Source organism: Brassica napus, chromosome C6, assembly GCF_020379485.1.
Source record: "Brassica napus cultivar Da-Ae chromosome C6, Da-Ae, whole genome shotgun sequence".
Lineage (NCBI taxonomy): Eukaryota > Viridiplantae > Streptophyta > Magnoliopsida > Brassicales > Brassicaceae > Brassica > Brassica napus.
The window spans coordinates 24939529-24962172 of NC_063449.1; the positions used below are offsets into that span (position 1 = coordinate 24939529).

Here is a 22644-nt window from a genome sequence, read left to right on the forward strand (position 1 = left end):
TAAGTAATCTATCGGGACACCCTGAAGCAAAGTGGCCATTCTTGTCGCAACGAAAACACGTTATCTTCGACATGTCAAACTTACGATAGTATCTTCCACGTCCTCGTCCTCTTCCATATGACCTTCCTCCGCGTCCTCTGTTTCGGTAATCTCCATTATAATCACGATTTGACTGAGAGCTTTGATTCTCCGAGTGAGCATACATTAGCTTGTTTTGCTCATCATTACCTTCTCCCTCATCTTCATTGATCCGTTCCTTATACGCCTTTAAACAACCGATTATATCCTCAAAGCTAGTGACGTTTAGATCAAGAACTTGCTCTAGAGATGCCACTATATGTATATACTTCTTCCTTGGCAAACTTGACAAGAACTTCTTAACAAGCTTGGGCTCTTCTAAAGTCACTCCCAACGCCGCAGATTTTGACGATATTTCTGATAGCTTGCCGACGAAGTCATCGATTGATTTGGTTTCTTTCATCTTCAAGCGATCGAATTCCGCCATTAGAGTTTGCAATCGAGCTTCTCTAACCCTATCTGCACCAAGATGGCGTGCCTTTATAGCGTCCCATACTTTCTTCGCGGTGTCTAATTCCCCAACTTGTAGTATAAGTGCTTCTGGAATGGATTGAAAGATAAGAGCTATAGCAAAATTATTCTTGTCGATCTCGTTTGTCTCAGTCTCCACAATCTCCCATACCTTATGAACCTTAAGAAGTATCTTCATCCGGATTGACCATACTGTGTAATTTGTCGTGCTTAACATCGGGCAATTTATGGATGAGAATCCCTCCTTGGGTTTTGTAACCACGGTCGTCGTTATATCACCCATAGCTCGAAGAATTTGATTTCAGAATTTGATTTAGCTCTGATACCAATTATTGACCTAATGTGATGATCTCAACGATAACTTATGAACTCAAAGATTATAACTCACACTTTATTAGCTTAAGAAAATCTCTCAAAACTTAAACTCTCACAATAATCTCTAAACTCATAAGTTCATGGCACACCTCACCATCTTCTTATATAGAGACTTGATTCCTAAACTCATTAGGAAACATTATTACTCTAAACATAATATAATTAGGATAAGGATGACTTGGATCCTAAGCTATCTTCAAGTTTATCTCCAACATATTCCACCTTGATTTAAAAACCAGACAAGAAGAATGATCTAGAAAGTCGTCTTGGAAACGTTTCAGAGACTTTACACAATAGGTGTCCCTGTGCTTTATAGTGCGTCACAACTGTCAGTCAAGAATGACCGGACTTCAACTCATAAAGTAAGAGCTGGGAATTGGCCATTACCATAGCTTGTGTTTGAAACGTAAAGAAAGGAAAGGAAAGGGAGTGGAGCAAGCGATGAAATTCATAATAATCTGCATCCATCCATATATAGGTTCAGTAAATCGGAATAACAGAAGAGGTGAGAGGAGGAGAATCAATAATCATCAAATCATGGAGTGGGTGGCATGAATGAATGACATAATTGAAAGAGTTATTATTTTGGTGTTAAAGCTGAGAGGGAGCGTTTGAGAAATCATCTGTATTGCCCCTCGATCTATTTTTTAAAGCTAGGATCTCCTCTTTCGAGTGGGCGAGGAGAGCCAGAGAAGGCGTGTCGAAAGCTCACGTCGTCGGGTTCCAAACGCAAACTGAAAGAGATTCAACCTCAACCTACACACACAATACTTTTATTTTTTTTTAAATTTATTTTCTTTTACATGAGGCTAATTTTGTAATTGTAAGTGTTTTAATGAATAAAAAAGATATGAAGATTTGTGAAGGATATAAGTGATTCATTTTTTTTTGTATAAGGGCAATAGAAATGATGTCTCGGAGCGTTTCCTTGGAGGTTTAGCAAATCAATAAGTTTATGGTAGATGATACGACAACACAATCTAAAAGTAAAAGTAAAAGTTGTTAGGCCTAGAAATTAAGGGTTCAGTATTATTTAAATTAAGAATCCTATGTGTATTTGAAAAGCCCATACGATGCACACATGTAAAATTCAATAGCTTAGCATAAGAAAAAAGAAATAGTTGATGGAAAGAATGCCGCATGTCAAGTTTTGGAGTAGCCTTAGTTGAGATGGCATAAAAAAAAGTGACAAAATGCAATTTTATTATAATAGATAGATAATCTTTTAGGCTTCCGGTCCAAAATATTTCAAGGCCGGGCCTATTACCAAATCACTCGTAAAGGAATTGAAAATGTTACAAAATAACATACGGAATGGAAGAGAAGCTGAAGCTTAGCATACTAACAATATATTCATTTTTATTTTCGTCTTTTATTTGGTTTTTAATCATTATTTCCCTTACATGTTTCCAACTATTTCTAGATATTTAGTTTTATTTATTTATTTCTATGAAAATTTGGATATTTTCATTACTCAGTTATTCATATATCTGTTTGTTTTACTTTGGTAAAATGATTATTTTCTTTATATATATATATATATATATATATATATATATATATATATATATATATTATCATATGAGTTTCTTTTCTTTCGGAATCAACATAAAAGATATTTAAGAACAATTTTTTCACTTGTGTTCTTCATGGATCATTTAAAGGTTACACTTGCATGGTTATAAATATAAAATTACATAATCAATTATGGAATCAAAAATAAAAGTAAATTATGGAATCAACACTGTTACTAAATTTGTTCAGATAAAATTTCATTTACTAATACACCTCCGTTCTATAAAGATATAAATTTTGAGCTTTTCACATATTTTAATAACAAACTAGATGATAACCCGCGCGCATGCGCGGAGTTAATTTTTTATATTAATGTTTGTTTATTAAATGGTTTTAACATTTTGCAATACTACAATCTTTATAGATTGTAAAATGACGAATACAAATGTTAGTTTCTTAAATGTATCATCGTTGTTGAAGAATTAACATATTACAGCTCATTTTAATTATTGTTAAGACTTCATATGCACAAAAAAAAATTAAGTTTTGCGGATGACACAAATCACCAAAACCAGATAGGCAACATCAATTGTAAAATGATGAAAGGGGATTAGGTTTTCTGCTCTCGATTTTTTTACTATTAACTCTCCATAAGTAATTTTATTTTCTACATCTATACAATTGTGCTTCCGTTCTCGTTTTTGCTTCACTGATATGAGTTTTTTTAACTTCTTATGTGAATTCGGTGAATTACATAAGTGTCAATTTAAAAAGATGGACTTCTGTAAAAATTAGTTTCACTCCAGATACATATTTAAGAATCAAAATTTTGAAGAAAATCACTGGAAAACTCTATTCACAGGTTAGTGTTCAAATCTAATAAATCAAGTTGTTATAGAATATAAGTGCAGACTCGAAATATAAATGCATGTCTAGTATATATTCACTATTTCTTTCTAAAAATCGTATAATTCTAGAACAACAAAACAAATTACTTAATTTATTAATCTACGCTTTTGAGGTTTAATTACTTAAGAGTATACCGATAAAACATATATTTAAAACATATAATATATGTAAACTATGTATAAACTATGAACTGTTTGATTTATTAAATGATAAACCAGAAAAAATATAATAAATAGTTCAAATATCTGATTCTTACAAATAATAGCTAGATAGGGTATTAGGGAGAAACAAATATTAGACGAATGTTCACATTTCTCATTCTTTGAACAAACTCAAAAGAAGGTGACTGAATCTTGTCATGATATTTCATTAAAAGCTTTTTAGAAATAAAAATGAAGACTAAAATATTTATTCTGAATGAAATAATATATATATATATAGTGCTTCCATTATTAAAAATCACTTCGATTTGAATTAGTGTATTTCTGGGATGGTCATGATCAAATAACATATTAGAAACCATCTATTTAATAAATAATAATTTGTATATATAAAAGTATATACATTAGAGTAAACACATAAATAAAAACCAATACCTTTTTGTTTATTCACAATCATGTTTTTGGTAAATAAATCAAAATAATCATTTTATTTACTTAATATGGTATATAATTAAACTTTAGTGATATTAACACACATATATATATATATAGTGTATTTTAATATAAATAGTTATTATTGACACTTCCTATTTATATGATTTTATTAACATTTGTATATTTGTTGTAACAAAAATTTAAACTTTTAATCACAAAACTTTTAAAGTAAGATTTATAAATACAGATTTCAAAATTAATATATTAAGATCTCAATATTTTTCCAATGCAAATTTTGAAATTACCATATTTTTATATTTTTATATAGTATATAATTTAATTTAAGTGTTATTAATATATATATATATATATATATATATGAATATCTATTAATGTAACTTCATATTCACACGATTTATGATCATTTGTATCTTGCTTGAAAAAAAAAGGTAAACCATTGATCACAAAATTTTCAATGTGGGACTTTTACTATTTTAAGTAATTTGTAGTCATTTTAAATAATTCAAAATATAAAATATAATAAAAATCTAATTTTTTTTATTATGTGCTTAATGTGCTTGTTTAATTTATTTTAATAATATAAAATTAAAAAAAAAAGAGGATACAAAAATTGTTATCAAATATTTATTATTCATAATCATTAACTGTTATATATATGTTAATCATATTAGGTAATTTCGTAAATTTTTTAAGGAAATAATTGAAATATTCTTTTGTACAATACTAATCAATTTGATAGTTAGTTTAATAAAAAATATAATATATATTTATATGGACCAACTTATTTTTCCAAGGATTCTAAGAATCATCCTAGTAATGACACACATATTTAATAATATAAAATTAAAAAAAAGATACAAAAATTGTTATCAAATATGTATTGTTCATAATCATTAACTGTCATATATATGTTAATCATATTAGGTAATTATGTAGCTTTTATTTAAGAAAACAATTGAGAATATTCTTCTGTACACTACTAATCAATTTGATAGTTAGTTTAATAAAAAATATAATATATATTTATATGAACCAAATTATTTTTCAAAGGATTCTAAAAATCATCATCGTGATGACACGTGGCTACGAAAACATGTTGTAATGCTCCATGATTAATTTATGGGGGATTTGCATTGTCAAGAATAACTTTCATTACAATAATGACACAAAGTTCAATCATTTTTTTAATAATTATCTTGATTAATATAGATAAAGTTAGTAAATAAGCTTAAAATTGTATTGAAAACACAAAACTTCAATATATGTAAAATGAATAATTTTTGTGGAAGGGATGGAGTAGAGCAACATTATTGCAAACTTCTTAAATTTAGGTTCTTAGCATATTTTATTAATATTGAGGATTAAGAGACAAAGTTAAGAGACATGTGTAAATGTGTAGATTATTGGTAGAAATTTTTCTTGTCTCTTAGGAATTTTTTTTTTTAAAAATAAGTAATAACATATAAAGATGTATTTCAAATAAAACATATAACATTTTAATAGAAACATTATTTATTAGACAAAGTTGAAAAGAAAATTACAATTAAAACATAAAAAAAAAACATAAAACATAAAACATAGAACATTATAAATAAAAGCAAACTTCAATTTATAGAAACTTAAACATTATATGTTAATTTTGATTCCCAAATTTATCCCAATTTTTTTTTTTTTTTGGCATTCAACAGAAACAACAACACTTGTTATACAAACAACTACATATTACTCAATTAAGCATAAAAGAACTGTCCAATTCAAGTATCACAACCACAAGAGTCAGATTGAAGTAATTATGATTCTCAATTTTTTTTTGGGCATTCAACAGAAACAGCAACACTTGTTATACAAACAACTACATATTACTCAATTAAGCATAAAAGAACAGTTGAATTCAAGAATCACAACCACAAGAGTCAGATTGAAGTAATTATGATTGGCAAAAAATTTTTTTGGGCATTCAACTAAAACCGCAACACTTGTTATACAAACCAACTATATATTACTCAATCACGCATAAACTTATTAAGAATCAATTTTTTTTGGGCATTCACAATCGGCAATCTAAATCTCGTTTTATTTACTCTAACCAAGCATGCAATCACAATCGCCAATCATTTCATCACAAAAAATAGCAACCAAACCCAGATATGTTCGAGATAGATCGACAATGACGATTTACTCTTAACGGAGGAAAGAGGAAGAACACATACCTGGTTTGGTAATGAATCGGCGGAGAAGCTTGGATGACAGGAAAGAACGGTGTGGAGTGAGCGAGAACAGATCGGTATGCTGTCTTGGTTCAAATCACCGAGAGATCGCCGTGAAGAGAGAATAGGGAAACGATGAATTTTTTTTTCGAGACCGACGCGTGAGTTACCCGACTCCTTCCCTCTTTCTATTGCTGATGACACGTGCCCTTAAGGATGCGGTATGAAAACTTCTTAATTAACAAACTTCATCCGCGTTTTTAAGCTATTTAGTTTTAAGTTTTTGTTTCCCCTAGGCTTACTAAGTTAAAAAACAATATTTTGTAGACAAATAATGAGAGCCTTTAAAAGTTTGCTAAGAGATGGAGGGTAAAATGGCAAAATGTGGAAAACTTTCTAAAAAGCCCCAAGCAAAAATTTGTAACCGCCAAGTTCTAATAAGGTTCCCCCCCCCCCCCAAGATTTTTAAAAATATTTAAAAAAGCCCACCAAACTTTTAATTTTAAAACGCACATTCAATTCAACTCATCTAGGTTTCATTTCATCGCCTTTCTCGTCGTCGTCTTCTCAGGTATTTCTCTCTTCCCTCTAATCCACCAAACCCTTCAGATCTTGTCTTGTTTGTTGTAGTATTCTCTTAGATTCTCCGATTCTTCATCAGTTTTTTCAGCAGATCTTGTTTTGTCTCTTGTTTTTGGTTGGATCCGGAAGTGAGCGAACATGGCAGGCAAGGGAGGTAAAGGACTCGTAGCTGCAAAGACGATGGCTGCTAACAAGGACAAAGACAAAGACAAGGACAAGAAGAAACCCATGTCTCGCTCTGCTCGTGCCGGTATTCAGGTGATCACCTTCAAACTCTAGCTTCTTGGGCTCGTTGAAAGTTGACTTCTTTGACTCTTATTCTTGTCCAAAAGTAGTTTGGAGTCGAGAAGAGTTATGTTATGCAGTTGCAGGATTTTATAGTCTTTTCTCTTGTGGTTGGAGAGTAAAAATGTTTTGCTTTACCATGCCTTGTGTAGATGTGTTCCTGATGTTTTGTCATACGTCATATGTTAGGAGCCCCCCAAGTTGTCTAGCTAGTTGTGTCTTTAAAGGCCCATTGCTCTGAAGTTTGCTTTGTGTTCTCGTGAGGTCGGTTTTGTAAGTTTCGTTTGGGAAGTGCCCTTTTGATGATAATGGCACATAAGGCTGTGATTAGTCTATAGAACAAGTAGGCAGGTGAAGCTCTTTAGCAAGATAAAGGATGTGCTTGACTTTGTTTAATTTTACTTTGTCTGTATATAAATCAGTGTGTAGACCTTTTTATTTATTTATCATGTATGTTCTGCTTTCCTTGTCACTTATTCCTGCTCTGTTTTGATATCTAATGTAGAAAGATCAGTCGTATGATGGGGGAGGCTCACTTTGCATTGTATTTGCATGAAATCTCACTTGGATGCTGTTTCTCTTTCTTTGATTATTTCAGTTTCCAGTGGGTCGTATTCATAGGCAACTCAAGACCAGGGTTTCAGCACATGGGAGAGTTGGTGCCACTGCTGCTGTTTACACGGCTTCAATTCTGGAGTATTTGACTGCAGAAGTTCTTGAGTTAGCTGGGAACGCAAGCAAAGATCTGAAAGTGAAGAGGATAACTCCAAGGCATCTGCAGTTGGCAATCAGAGGTGATGAGGAGCTTGACACGCTCATCAAAGGAACCATTGCTGGAGGAGGTGTGATCCCTCACATCCACAAGTCTCTTATCAACAAAACCACTAACGAGTGATTTTGTTTCTTAAGCGCTGAGGTTATAGGATCTACTAATTAGTAGCTTATGGTGTTTGTGTTGGACTGCTTTTCTTTCCTTAGTTCTCTGACTAGTGTGTTGCTCTTTTCTGGACATCATCATGTGTACGTTTAATTTTAACTCTTAGGCTTCTTGTTTAGCGTATGCGATCCATATACAAAAAAAACTCAAGTTAAAAGGATTACGTGGTTATCCAAAGCTGCCTAGTCAAGAATAGGCAATACATAATCATTGGCTCATTGCAAAGAATGACAAACAGACCGCAAGAAATCTTTGTAGTAATTAAATAAAAGAGAACATATGAAACCATATAAAGGTATTGTAGCCATGTTATTAGTCCACACTCTCAAGAAAATTGAAATTGATTGCACACATGTAACAAGAAGAAAATATTTGAAATCAAATAATGCTGGAAAGCTTAGTTAAGACCCGCATTTACTGGTTTTCAGTAATGCGAAGCTGGTGGTGGAGATTTGTATTCAACTTTTGGAGAAGGTGAGACGTATGGTGGTGGTGGAGAACTGTAGACGTATGGTGGTGGAGGGGATTTGTAGTCTACTTTAGGAGATGGTGAATAGTATGGTGGTGGTGGTGGAGAGCTGTAGACATATGGGGGTGGTGGAGATTTGTACTCAACTTTTGGGGAAGGTGAGTAGTATGGTGGTGGTGGAGAACTGTAGACGTATGGAGGTGGAGGAGACTTGTACTCTACTTTAGGAGATGGTGAGTAGTATGGTGGTGGTGGTGGTGAGCTGTAGACATATGGTGGTGGTGGAGAACTGTAAACGTATGGTGGTGGAGGAGACTTGTAGTACACTTTAGGGGAAGGTGAGTAATATGGTGGTGGAGGAGAGCTGTAAACGTACGGTGGTGGAGGAGACTTGTAGTAAGCCTTAGGGGAAGGTGAGTAGTACGGTGGTGGTGGAGAGCTGTAGACGTAAGGTGGTGGAGGAGATTTGTAGTCTACCTTAGGCGATGGTGAGTAGTATGGTGGTGGTGGAGAACTGTAGACATATGGTGGTGGAGGAGACTTATAATCAACCTTTGGAGAAGGTGAGTAGTATGGTGGTGGTGGTGGAGAACTGTAGACATATGGTGGTGGAGGAGATTTGTAGTTTACTTTAGGAGATGGTGAGTAGTATGGTGGTGGTGGTGAGCTGTAAACATACGGTGGTGGAGGGGACTTGTACTCTACCTTAGGAGATGGTGAGTAGTATGGTGGTGGTGGTGGAGACTTGTAGTACACTTTAGGGGAAGGTGAGTAATACGGTGGTGGTGGAGAACTGTAGACATACGGTGGTGGAGGAGATTTGTAGTATACTTTAGGGGATGGAGAATAGTATGGTGGTGGTGGAGAACTGTAGACATATGGTGGTGGTGGAGATTTGTATACTGTCTTTGGTGATGGACTATAACATGGAGGAGGTGGTGGACAAACACATACATGAGGGTGTTTTGGCGCTTTGTATGGTACTTTAGGGGATGGTGAATAATATGGTGGTGGTGGAGAGCTGTAGACATATGGTGGTGGTGGAGACTTGTAGTGAACCTTAGGGGAAGGTGAGTAGTACGGTGGTGGTGGGGAACTGTAAACATAAGGTGGTGGAGGAGATTTGTAGTGTACCTTCGGAGAAGGTGAATAGTATGGTGGTGGAGGAGAACTATAGACATATGGAGGTGGAGGAGATTTGTATACAACCTTTGGAGATGGTGAGTAATATGGTGGTGGTGGGGAACTGTAAACATATGGTGGTGGAGGAGACTTGTAGTATACTTTTGGAGATGGAGCGTAGTATGGTGGTGGTGGAGAGCTGTAGACATATGGTGGTGGTGGAGACTTGTAGTGTACCTTAGGGGAAGGTGAGTAGTATGGTGGTGGTGGGGAACTGTAAACATAAGGTGGTGGTGGAGATTTATAGTGAACCTTTGGAGAAGGTGAATAGTATGGTGGTGGAGGCGAACTATAGACATATGGGGGTGGAGGAGATTTGTATACAACCTTAGGCGATGGTGAGTAATATGGTGGTGGTGGGGAACTGTAAACATATGGTGGTGGAGGAGACTTGTAGTATACTTTTGGAGATGGAGCATAGTATGGTGGTGGTGGAGAACTGTAGACATATGGTGGAGGAGGAGATTTATAGTCAACCTTCGGTGATGGGGAGTAGTATGGAGGTGGTGGTGGGGAACTGTAGACATATGGTGGTGGTGGAGAACTGTAAACATATGGTGGTGGTGGAGACTTGTAGTCTACTTTGGGAGATGGAGAATAATATGGTGGTGGTGGTGGAGAACTGTAAACATATGGTGGTGGTGGAGACTTGTAGTCTACTTTAGGTGATGGAGAGTAATAAGGTGGTGGAGGGGAGTTGTAGACATATGGTGGTGGAGGAGACTTATAGTCTACCTTAGGAGATGGAGAATAGTATGGTGGTGGTGGAGAACTGTAGACATATGGTGGAGGAGGAGATTTGTAATCTACCTTCGGTGATGGAGAATAATACGGAGGTGGTGGTGGAGAACTATAGACATATGGTGGTGGAGGAGACTTGTACTCAACCTTGGGAGATGGTGAGTAATATGGTGGTGGTGGTGGAGAACTGTAGACATATGGTGGTGGAGGAGACTTGTAATCTACTTTTGGTGATGGAGAGTAGTAAGGAGGTGGTGGAGGAGAACTATAAACATATGGTGGTGGTGGAGACTTGTACTCAACCTTGGGAGATGGTGAGTAATATGGTGGTGGTGGTGGAGAACTGTAGACATATGGTGGTGGAGGAGACTTGTAATCAACCTTTGGAGATGGTGAATAATATGGTGGTGGTGGCGGAGAACTGTAGACATATGGTGGTGGTGGAGATTTGTAATCAACCTTTGGTGATGGAGAATAGTATGTTGGTGGTGGTGGAGAATTGCTAATGTACGGTAGGGGAGGAGTGTTGTATTCTACCTTTGGAGATGGTGAATATGACGGGAGTGGTGGCAATGTCACTGGTTCATACGCAGCAACCATTGTTGCCATGATGATCACGCCTAGAGCGGAGATGAGATGGGTTGAAGACCCCATCCTTGAAGAAGATCTCATTGTGATTTGCCTTTTCTCTACCAACGCTTTTACGTTGGTTTATTTTTCTTGTTTTGGTTTGTGTTGTAAGAATTATGGTCATGGGTTTATATAGCAAAGCATTTCTCTACATCCAGCTATACAGTTTCTTATCCCTGTTTTGGACTCCTTCTAACTAATCGTGGAGGCATGTCTACGCGATGCTTGTATGAGACGTGCAGGAACGTTTAGAGAGAGTCAACGAGCCATTTTCCATTTTGTATGACAAGTTCAAGAAGAACTTCTTACATCATGGGCGCATAATTTGGTTCATTGAGCTAATTTGTTTATCTTTCTTTGATTATGATTATTAGATTAATTGCCCCTTTTTATTCAATTATCTGGTCATTTTTCTTTTGGGAGTCGGGACCATTATTCCTCTTTTTTTTTTGTCAACCCGTCTCATTATTCATTAACTACAATTACAAATTCATCACAAACCAATTGGAAACAAAGAATTATAAGTTTATTATATTTATTGATTTATCGAATATTAGATTATAAAATTTTAATGTTTTCATAAACTCTATACTTGGATCAGTGCACGTACATTTTTCTTAACTGACTATCATGTAAATGTTCATCTTCACATGCGTGCTCTCTTTTTACGTGAATATATATATACAATATATATTAGGGATATAGGTACGTTATAATGTATACCAAAAGGCTAAGTTATATTCAAAATGGATTAGTTAAACTACAATATGCTGAGATATTTCAGATTCACCGGTGAGGGGAAGGAAGACAATTTCCACCTAGATAGCGAACCCGGCTGTCAAATACAACACAAGTAGTTAAGCAAAGAAACAAAATATACAACAAATCCCTGTTGGAAAATGCGGCCAGCTCGGTTGATAAATCGCTGGAAAAACGTGGAACAGTTAGGAACCATGGCAAGTCGGAGTTACTCGGAGAATAAATCGGAAAACTGAAATAATTTGTAGCTTTTGTAAATTTTAAGCTTAGAATCACATGTATACCTTTTTAACACCAATTTTTATATGAGTTTAAAGGCCCAATGAGTTTAGAGGAATCCGACGGTAAGACAATAGCTGAAAAACACTACGATATATAACGAAAATTGGTAATCGCCAAGGAGAGAGAAGACCCTTAGAAAAGGTTCACTTGTGCCGGTGATCGGAAGAGCATATTGAAATGCCTAACTGGTGGGGTTTGAAAGAGATACGAGCCTCCAGAACCGTAGACAAAAGTGACGTAATAAGGCTTTTGCTGCCTGGATTGGAAATTAAATTTCTTGTTGAAAATAGTATTGGATATGGGTAAGAGACCCAAAAACAATATACCCGAATGAAGCTGAAAATAGGGTTAAAACCTATTTCTACAGCCTAACTTTCAGAAGCATGTTTACGTTTGACCTCTTTTTGTTTGGAGATGGCGCTTCTAGATTTGATGGCGGCGGATCCGGTTGGAGATGATACAGTGGTGCTAACCGGAGAAGGAGAGGGGCGTAGCGGAAGGGGCGGAGATGCAGCGGAGAAGTAGGGCCGAATGGGTCTTGAAGTCCTGATGTAATGGGGTTTGATGGTGAAGCGTAGAGGACGGATTATGCCGGCGGTGGAAGGTCTACGACTATGGCTTGACGCAACTGTGTAGAGGAGAGGCGATGGAAACACGAGGTGATTATTGAGAAGAAGAGCCAACTCATCCTCGGTAGCGCATCCACGGTGACCGTTGAGGAGCCAACCCGGCAATGCATCCACGGCACCATTTAGAAACTATTTGAATTAGAATTAAAAGAGCTGCTGAGGACTTGTCACGTCAGTCTTATTTGTTTATTTTATTTTTATGTGTAGTCCTCCGTATATATTCAGTTGTAGACTACAAAAAAAATAATTAAGGAAATTATTCTCTCATTCTCTCTCCACTACAAGAAATAAACCTCTAAGCCGACGACGAGAACCCTCGCAGAACCGTCGGAATCGATGATATCCGGTGATTTTCCGATAACGTGCAAATCGTCGGAGTTTGGTTCTCGCTAATTCGGATTTGTCGTTAAGTCATCGGAAAATTACTGACGAAACATATGATCGAAAGTTTCTCGGAAATATTCCTCGGGAACTTATCGGCTAACTCCGACGAGTTTCATTCCGGCAATCAGATTTGTTATAACGATGTCAGTAACTTCCGACAAATTTGGTGGTCGGTAACAGTTCTCGTCGAGAAACCATCGGACCATATCGATATGTTTCCGAGGAGTAATTACGTATAAAAGAATTTTGGAAAAATATCTTCATCAATAATTACCATATATATCGTTTTAAATTTTATTCTAAATTATACTACATATATTAAAGCGGCTATTTAGGTGATGATTGTTTCAATGGTTTTTGGATTTTAGTTTTTAGTTTTTGGATTTTGGTTTTTAGATTTTATAGATTTTGTTTTTAGTTTTTGGTTTTTGATTTTGTAGTAGCTTTTAGCTTTTTGAAAATCATGAATGGTTGCTTTAGATTTTGGTTTTTGGTTTTTTATTTAACATAAAAATATTATTAACACTTTACTCCAAAATAATAAAATATAAAATATTATCATCAAAATACACATAAACTTATTTAATAAAATTATTTCAAACAAAAACTATAAATACAAATAAAACTATCATAAATCTATATAAATGCAAAATTTTGATATCACAAACATCATTGTAGAATTTAGATTTATAAAACCCTAAATGGTAAAATTTTTTTTTTGAATTTAGTATATAATTATTATTATTAAAAATAATTGATTTTCTACATATTTTTTATTTATTTATATGTTTAATATAATTTTAACACATTTCATGTAATATATAGGGATAATTAGGAAAATCCTATATTAATAATTTTATGAAATTTAAATATTACAAAATAAATATTCAATAACTAGATTTTAAAGTACATTTAATTCTAGATAATTAATAATTATATTTTATAAATAAAAAAGTATATGTTTTTGAAAATGGTAAAATAAATAAATTTATGTAATTCAAATATTTTAATCGAAATAAAATATCATTTAATTAATAAAGTAGTCTTACTACATTAAAGATTTTTTTTATGATTAGAAAAAATGTACTATAAATTTTGGCAAATAATACCCATAGATTATTAAAAAACATGTAAACTTTACATAAAGTAAATTTCAATAATTAATTTTATTTTGTTGAAAAGTTTTAAGATGTTATTGATGTGTATTATATTAAACAAATGCTTTTTACTTAGGTGATGATTGTTTGGATGATTTTTATTTTGTAATTTTAGAATTTAAATTTAAATAATAGACAAAAATTTTTTGTTGATTCTTAGTAATTTGGAATAGTTACTATTTTTTTCTTAGTGATTCTTACTATTTTTTGGAATAGTTATCACTAATGTATTTTTGTTGTTTATACTATATTAATGCATAGATGTAGATATATTAATAATTCAGCAAAAAGAAAAAAAAAAAAGAAAACAAATCACGTACATTGCTCAAGGAATCCAAGAAAATGTAGTTTTTAGTTTTTGCTAAGAACCAGGTAGTTATTTCAAAATCTAGTTTTCCTAAATTTTATAAAATCTATTTTTCAAAAATCTTGATTGACAAAAAAGTAGTTTTTAGAAAATCAAAAACCAAAAACCATTTTAGAAACTACAAACAATCAGCCTCTTAGTTCCTAAAGTTGACAAAAAAAACTAATAAAAAGTAAAAACCATTTGTGCAGACAGATATTTAGCACAAACATTAAAAGGCTACTAATCATTCAACTAAACACGTCAAAATTTTGTTAAACATAAGCTTTGTCCACGGGTCGGCTTTGAATGAACCATCGTCCTTAACCTTGTGGACTCCACCGTGAACAATTTCCATCATCGGAGAGCAAACTTTCTCGGCCGGATCCATCATCGTCAACTCAGGTTCATGTCTCCATCACTTCCTCGATGCTTCAACTGAGTACCATAAATATACGCTTTCCTATTCTAATAATATTTGAGAGAAGTGACGAGATGAAAAAAATTGTGAAAAGAGTTAATGGAGATTCGAGTACGCTAAGAGTCATCAGACGTGTATATAGAAGATGGTTCCGACAGAACAGAGTACTCGGTTTTTACTCAGAAATCAAAGTACTGAATTTTAACCGGGAAAATCGATGAATTTCAATTTACAGGCGGGAAAGTGAATTAACGGATAAGAGAAATTTCCGACGAGCCATTCCTCGGAAACTTCCAACAGTTGTTTTCCTCTGTAACTTTCGATTAAACTCCGAGAACTCTCATCCGTCAGTGCAAACCGTGAAGCTTCCGACAACATTTTCGAGAAGTTTTCGAGGAAACCCATTTCTCGAAAAATATCGACATTATTTTCTGAGAAATTTACGAGGATATTCATTTGTCGGAAAATTCTGACATGCTTCCAACAAAACTATCTTGTTATCGTTATGGTCTCGTTCAATCGTTGGTAACTTTCCGAGAACTGTGATTGTCACAAAAATTAGTCGGAATTTATGATGTTTTCTTGTAGTGCTCTTGCACTTTGAAATCTCTATCTCTCTCATTTTCTCTCTCTCTTTCCTATTCTTCGTATTCTTCATTCTTCAGAAACTAAACTTCTACTACATCTCATATTCTTTCATGGTATCAGAGCCTTAAGCTTATGAACCTCACAAAAACTTCCGCAAATCTATTTTTTTCTCAGATTATCTTCAAAATATGTTGCATACATCTTTTTATCCACTGGTCCAAAGGTCTCCCGATAGAGAAGAACCTCACCAGCACTCAAGATAAAGGAGTATATCTTATTCTTTGGAACTCAAGAAAGCTTCATCCATATCCGGGAAAAGCTTCATCAAGTCCAGTCTATCTCAAAACAAGTAGGAACAGTTTATTATCCACTAGTCCAAACCCTCCATGAGGGAGAAATCGATCATGGTGTTAGTTCCAAAGTACAAGAAGGCTAAGGAACAACATAAGAAGCGTAATATGCGAAGAAGAAGTGATTTGAATCTTGCCAGGAGTGTAATCAAGGAGTTTGTCGCCCGATGTCTACCATACTCATATGTATGAAAAGTAAAACCTCGTGTGAAATACATCGGTGATGTGGTGACTATTGCAACTGGATCTTGAATTAATTCATAAAACCATGTGGGGTAATCTGAATCGTTATAATCAACCTGCAAAAATAAAGAGAACGTTAAAATTAATTAATCATAAATTTCGACGCGAAGTAGACGTAAAATATTTCGTCGTAAATTCCTCGTTATATTTACGTCTACTTTACGACAAAATTTTGTTTCCTCGTAAAAACCACGTCAAATTGCGTCGTTTTTTACGACGAAACTTTATTGTCGTTATTTTACGACGAAATTACGTTGATTTTTTTTTCCTCGTAAGGTTCTTGTAAATAAAACGTACATTTACGAGGACTTATATTCCTCGTTACATTTCATCGCTAATTTTGTGTTTTCTTGTAGTGGACGTACATAATGCGGTAAGTGTTGGAGGAGAGACGTCGTTAGAACTTGTGTAATCGTCACCGAAGGTATAGTCACATGAACTTGCAATATTGTAGCTTGAGCTTGTGATATCATCGCTAGAGCATCAAATGTCACCGTACCAGAATTTGAGAATCCAAATTTGAACTTTATTGAAAATTACTACCGTTCAAAGATAACTATTTATTCTATCATGTTTTTTGTTCTTTCGTTATCTTTTTCATCTAATGGATAAATGAAAAAGTTGATACATTTGATAACTTCTAATAAACTATGCTATAAAAATTGTTCTATCTATTCATATTATATAACTATGCACATATCAAAAATTAAACTATTCTATGATAAAATGTGTATATTTTATTGTGTCAAGTAATAAGTTACTATTAAATGTTATTATGTGAGGTAAAGGACATGAGAGATAAGGGTAAAAAAAGATAGCTTAGTTAACCAACCTGGAAGGTAAAAGAGTAACTTTGCAAGAGACAAAGTGTGTCACATGACTTGAGTGTATTTGGAAATAGGCCTGAGCACGGATCGGATATTCGGGGTTTTGAAGGTATTTGTGATTTGCTTCGTACGCTATGGATATCTAATTTTTTTATTTGCTTTGCTTCGAAAAAATACGGATATTCAGAAAAATGGATATCCGAAAAATAAATAGATATTTGCGGATATTTACGAATACTTACAGATATCTCATATGTTTTGATTAATGCAAATAATCTTAAAAATTTGATACAAATTTGTTTTGTAAAATATTTTTTTGCATGATATATAAGATAAAAATTAAAAGAAATAGCGAATCTACATATTTTATAAAAATTTTAAACTTAGTTAATAATTATAATAAGACAAAACTTAAGAAGAAAATTATAATTGTCATAAAGTTATTCATTTCCTTTTATGTAATATTTTTATATAAGTAATAATGTGAATAGAATTTGTCAAATCATATGTTAGAATAAAAATTATATAATTTTATACATTTAAAACTTTAAATATAATCAAGATATACATGTATTTATATATTACCGGATAGGATCGGATATCCGCTTCCCAAAATTTTAATATTTATGATTTGCTTCGATTTTAGTGGATATTGATTTTTAGTATTAATTTTGCTTCGAAGATTTACGGATATCCGGAATTTTCGAATCAAATCGAAATAAAAAACAAATCGAATCAAATTTAATGGATAAAATGTCCAGCTCTATTTGGAATTTAATTGAAGACTTAAAAAGTGTGCCTAGATGTAATAATCTCAAGAGGAAATGGACCGAAAATGATTTTTGACTTTTCAATGGTGACGTACATATTGATCAAACTAGTCAAAGACGAGATCTTTGAGTTCGAGTTAAAATTTACTCTACTTTTCTCTGGTAGTTTTTGGAACTCAAATTTTGTAATTTTGGGCTGTATAAAATTTTGGATTAATGTGAAGAGAAATGTGGGTCAAATCTTTTTTGGATTCTAAATGAAAAGTTTTTACTTAAATGAAATGGAAAAGTAAAAAATTCCACATTATTTACGTCAAGAGAAATCTTATAGTATAAATATGACACTCCCTTATCAAAGGTTCAATAATTTGTAAAAACACTATGGAAAAGGAGTGAGAGGGGCCATAATCAAACCACACGCGCGCCGCTGGGCCATGCTAAGGTCTCGGGTCTTGGTGAGTGTAAGATGTTTTTCATACCAAGTGTTTTGCATAATTTCCTAGATTGTGTCAAGATAAATCTAAACAGTTTAGATTGTGTCAACATCCAGATAATTATTAGAATATTTCTGATACTAATCTCGCATGATAAGCAAGAATATTTCCGGAATATTCTTTCTTTTATCGTTATCCCTAGCTTGACGATCATGTTTCCATCCCATATAAATAAGCGCTTACCCTCTTCATTATTTCTCACGCTTAAACGCAATTAGAAACTAGTTCCAACAAAACCTTAGCCGTCTCCTTAAGCAAGTCTCGAGAGTATTCATAGTAGTTATAGTTTGTAGATTATGTTTCGGCTGCAGCGAAACAGTCTCATTGTGGTTGTACCCTGAGATTCGAAAATCGCATTCAAACCGTCTCACATTACGGGCGATTTATTGAGTTAAGAAAAGATATCAAATCTCGACTCCATATTTTTTGTATTTTCCTTAACGATTTCTTAAACGTTTTCTACATCTATAATATTGTTTCATTCAATTTCTGTTTCGTGATTTTTAATCAGAATTTTCATGGTCCTACAATTTTAAATAAATAAATCTGCTTCTTGCTTATCGCTTGAATCAGATTGAATATTGCGAACAATATTTCTATAAAACAATTTTATAAAACCTTTTTTAAAATTGATCTAAACGATTTGCGAACGCTCTTTAACTATTCACAAAACGTTTTGATCTATAATACGAATCATATCAGAAAATGATTTACGCAACAGTCTCTGACAGGTTCGCGATCTCGTTTTCCAAAATATAAAAACAATCTATTTTGATTAAAATAGCGTTTAAGAATTTTTTGTTGAAATGAATTCTCAATACTTACTACGGTTTCTGTTCTGTGAAAAGATTTAATTAGGACTGACGGTGATAACAACACGCAAGTCAATGGGGCAACCGGTGCAACCAGTGACAGTCAATCAATTGAAACACTACCAACAACAGCTCCGTCTGTGCCTAGCAACATAGACGGACCCGACAAGTTTGATGGAACAATGAGATTTGTCTTTCACGCTACCATTTTCTAAACATGTTATAATAATTAATATTTCGGGTTAATCCAAAACGTAGCTTCTAACACAAGTTTGTCTTAGTAGCAGTTACAATTATCAGTACCAATTATTTGTGGCCGCAGCAGTTACAGTTATCAATACCAGTTATTTGTGGCCGTAACAGTAGGCTGATACCATCCCTCAGATTTGTGAAGTGATTTTACACGTGTCATCTCCATAATCACTCTCATCAAAAAAAATGTGACAAGTCATACTAAAATTGATGACATGACTTATGTTTAAAAGTGACATGCACAACTACATTTAATGTTAATTTCAATTTTTGGTAACTTTTGATAATATGGTAATAACACATAAATCATCACTAAAATAAATCTATTCAAATATATCATTAAATAATATGACAAGGGAAATATAAAAGATTTTAAAATTTCGAAATAGTATTTAAATATATTTTTATAATCATTAAAATTTTATCATTAAAAAATATTTTCAAAATGTTATACAATTTTTTTTTTAAATTAAATTTTTAATCGCAATATCATTTGTTTATTTTTGATATCTACAAATTTTAGGAATTAATTTTAATTTTTAATTTTGATAATTATAAAAAAAATTATATCAATTTTACTCTTTTAAAGTAATAATATAAATAAATGAAAATCTATGTAAATTATAGTTTTAAATATAGCTTGAATATAATTTGAAATAAATCAAATTATTTATTTCAATTCTATTTTTAACTAAATTAGTATTTAATATTTTTATTAAAATATTATTTTAAAATAATAAAATCTAAAATATTAACAAATTTTTATTTTTAAATATAATTTAAAATTTTATCACTGCACATGATGCAGGAAAACACCTAGTTAATCTTTATTAAGAAAGTGAAGTTCAATTAATCTTATAAAAGATGTTTATCATATTCAACATTTTGTAATAGCTGCGATTTGTTTATCCTTAAAGACAACATCTCCAAAAATGATCTCGATATTAATGTTTTAATTAACGAATCAATCCACAAGATCTTACAATCATAGTTTACTTAACTTCCTTTGGTTGTTTCATTAAACATGTTAAAATATATAATATTTAGTATCTAAATGTGTTATACTTCCTCTCCGTTTCATTTTAGTTGTCGTTTTAGACTTGAGCACAAAGATTAAAAAAAAACATTTATTTTTTTATATTTACTACACAAAAACATCATTATAATACACATAACCACATTTCAACCAATAGAAAATAGTTTGGAATATAAAGTCAATAAATTTTGCATTAAAACTATAAAACGGCGCTTATTTTAAAACGAAAATTTACTCTACAACAACTAAACTAAAACAGAGGGGGTAATATTTACGAACATCAAAGAAATTTTATAGATGTCATGGAAAAGCACAAAACACAAGAGATATTATGTGGTGAGGAAGTACCCTACGTATAGACCTATTGTTGCAATAGCAATAGAAGCCTATCTCTTCAAACAGAAGCCTAGGTGTGTCACATTGTCGTACTTCACTGTTTCCTCTCTCTTCACTAAGGGAAATGCCATCATCTTATGGCCCAAAAGTATAGACAGTTGCTAATTAAAATTTAACGAGGACATTCTCGTAATTTATGCTTCATTTAGGGATATTCCCCTATAAGTCATAGCCTTAATATAACCTATATTAATAATTATGAATGATGAAAGAAATTTAAATAACGGTTTTGGGTTGGCTTTCATCACATGTTTTGCTTAACCTCTTCTATTATATATGATTTGGCTTACATATTTATTTTTACATTTACACTCAAACCATTGTTACAGTCAGACTATCTGCAATGGTTGATTTATTCAACACCATATTTTTTTCTCTTTTAACACTCAACATTATCTTCTCTCTCTTCCACCTAATTACTCAACATCCACTTCATTTTTAACCTCTACAATATTTTTGTTTAATAAAATTCAACATCATATCCCACCATTTTTAAATCTTCTTTTTATCTTTTACAATTTTATAGTTACATAAATAATAATTTCGAGTGCAATTAACATAAAGAATTAAAATGACATATTTTTTAAAAAAATTATTTATATTCTTAACTATTTAAAAAATACAATATTTTTTTGTTAAAAAAATAAAATTATGAAATTTAAAAATACACACGATATAATACACAAACAACAAATAAAACCACATAAATTAATTGGTACAATAAACTCAATTCAAAACAATAAAACTCTTAAATCACACACAACTTAAAGTTGTTTTAATTTTGGAACATTCCAAATTTTGCCCATATATGTTTGACTTAGATATGCTTGCAATTCGTAGTGTACATTTGAGTCATGTAATTCAGATCTAGCGCGCACATGATTTGCAAACCGATTAACGATATCTCTCTTCAATTTAAGACTGCTTTTTGTAAGCTTCAATATCAAAAGGAAATTCTGAAGGATCCATTGATATTTTTGTAAGCTATGGTTTGTGTTGTTGGTACATTTATGAAATAAAATATTCGCCATTTATAAAAAAAATTGAGTGGCTTAAAATTTTGGACTTCAAACCAATATTAAAATGAAATAATTAACAGATAAGATTAGATTTTCCCACAAAAGTCGAAATTCACGGATTTCATACAAACAAAATTATTAAAGTTGAAAGAGACATACACATTATTAAAGTAAAACGAGACTAACACATATTATTTAAGTAGAAAAAACAAGCACACATTATTAAAGTAGAAAACAAACACACATAAATAGGAAAAAATACAGATTATTAAATCATAAAGACTTAGACACACAAAAACTTGACATCGACTAATTTTCAAATAGATCGTGGCTCAACTTCTCCAACAGTTGTTTGTTCTTGTCGTCGAGATGCTCTTTTCACTTAGCTTGATGAACATCTTCATCTTCTTAGCTTGAGTCTTTTCTTTCATCAATTGGTTTGCCTCCTCTTATCTCTTGGCTATTTTTTTCAATCGTTTCAATTCCTGTTCTTTAAATTGTTTGAATTCATTCCACTCTTCGTTGACCATCTCCAAAGTTACACCGACGTTTTTTTCTTTTTACCTTTTTTGGCTGCGTCCCTCCCCATTGGACGAACACTAGATCCGACAGAGTTAGAGTCACTTGCATCATTCTCACGGGATCTCTTAGATCCACTACTTGAGCCACTATTTCTTCCTACCTGACTACCATAACGTGGTTGATCACGGACAGCAAGCCATTCTGACATTAAATTAAAATGTTCATTCTTACCTCTTGAATATATTTCATGTGCTTTTGCCAAGACATCATTCTCCGACCATCCACTTTGCGGAATACGCTTAGCATTATCGTATGCGCCAACCCATTTGTTCAACTTTTTGTTCATATAATTGTAATGG

General features: G+C 32.8%; 2 protein-coding genes and 1 long non-coding RNA gene across 5 annotated transcripts; 2 read left to right on the top strand and 1 right to left on the bottom strand.

The window, feature by feature from the left end:
• Window positions 1-6583: 6583 nt before the first annotated feature.
• LOC106407449 (histone H2A variant 1) lies at window positions 6584-8136 on the top strand. 3 transcript variants are annotated; one of them, XM_013848306.3, is made up of 3 exons: window positions 6584-6743; window positions 6884-7012; window positions 7638-8136. In XM_013848306.3, the coding sequence occupies exons 2-3, from the start codon at window positions 6893-6895 to the stop codon at window positions 7932-7934; spliced, it is 417 nt and encodes a 138-aa protein (XP_013703760.1). In that variant the 5' UTR covers window positions 6584-6743; window positions 6884-6892; the 3' UTR covers window positions 7935-8136. The 3 variants fall into 3 exon arrangements, with proteins under 3 accessions (XP_013703760.1, XP_013703763.1, XP_013703761.1); XM_013848309.3 differs by having other exon boundaries at window positions 6649-6743; window positions 6846-7012; XM_013848307.3 differs by having other exon boundaries at window positions 6676-6743; window positions 6834-7012.
• Window positions 8137-8256: 120 nt separating this feature from the next.
• Window positions 8257-11116, bottom strand: LOC106407448 (extensin-2-like). The gene has a single exon (XM_048760643.1). The coding sequence runs from the start codon at window positions 11038-11040 to the stop codon at window positions 8401-8403; it is 2640 nt and encodes an 879-aa protein (XP_048616600.1). The 5' UTR covers window positions 11041-11116; the 3' UTR covers window positions 8257-8400.
• Window positions 11117-17638: 6522 nt separating this feature from the next.
• On the top strand, window positions 17639-19443 carry LOC125588809. The gene is made up of 2 exons (XR_007324974.1): window positions 17639-18638; window positions 19097-19443. It is a non-coding gene; the product is annotated as an uncharacterized LOC125588809 (long non-coding RNA).
• The last annotated feature ends 3201 nt before the right edge of the window (window positions 19444-22644 follow it).

Excerpts from the sequence above, each read along its gene's own strand:
- LOC106407449 (XM_013848306.3), top strand. The coding sequence starts at position 6,893 with ATGGCAGGCAAGGGAGGTAAAGGACTCGTAGCTGCAAAGACGATGGCT. Across the intron at positions 7,013-7,637 it reads CTGCTCGTGCCGGTATTCAG|TTTCCAGTGGGTCGTATTCA; the intron begins GTGATCACCTTC and ends TGATTATTTCAG.
- LOC106407448 (XM_048760643.1), bottom strand. The coding sequence starts at position 11,040 with ATGAGATCTTCTTCAAGGATGGGGTCTTCAACCCATCTCATCTCCGCT.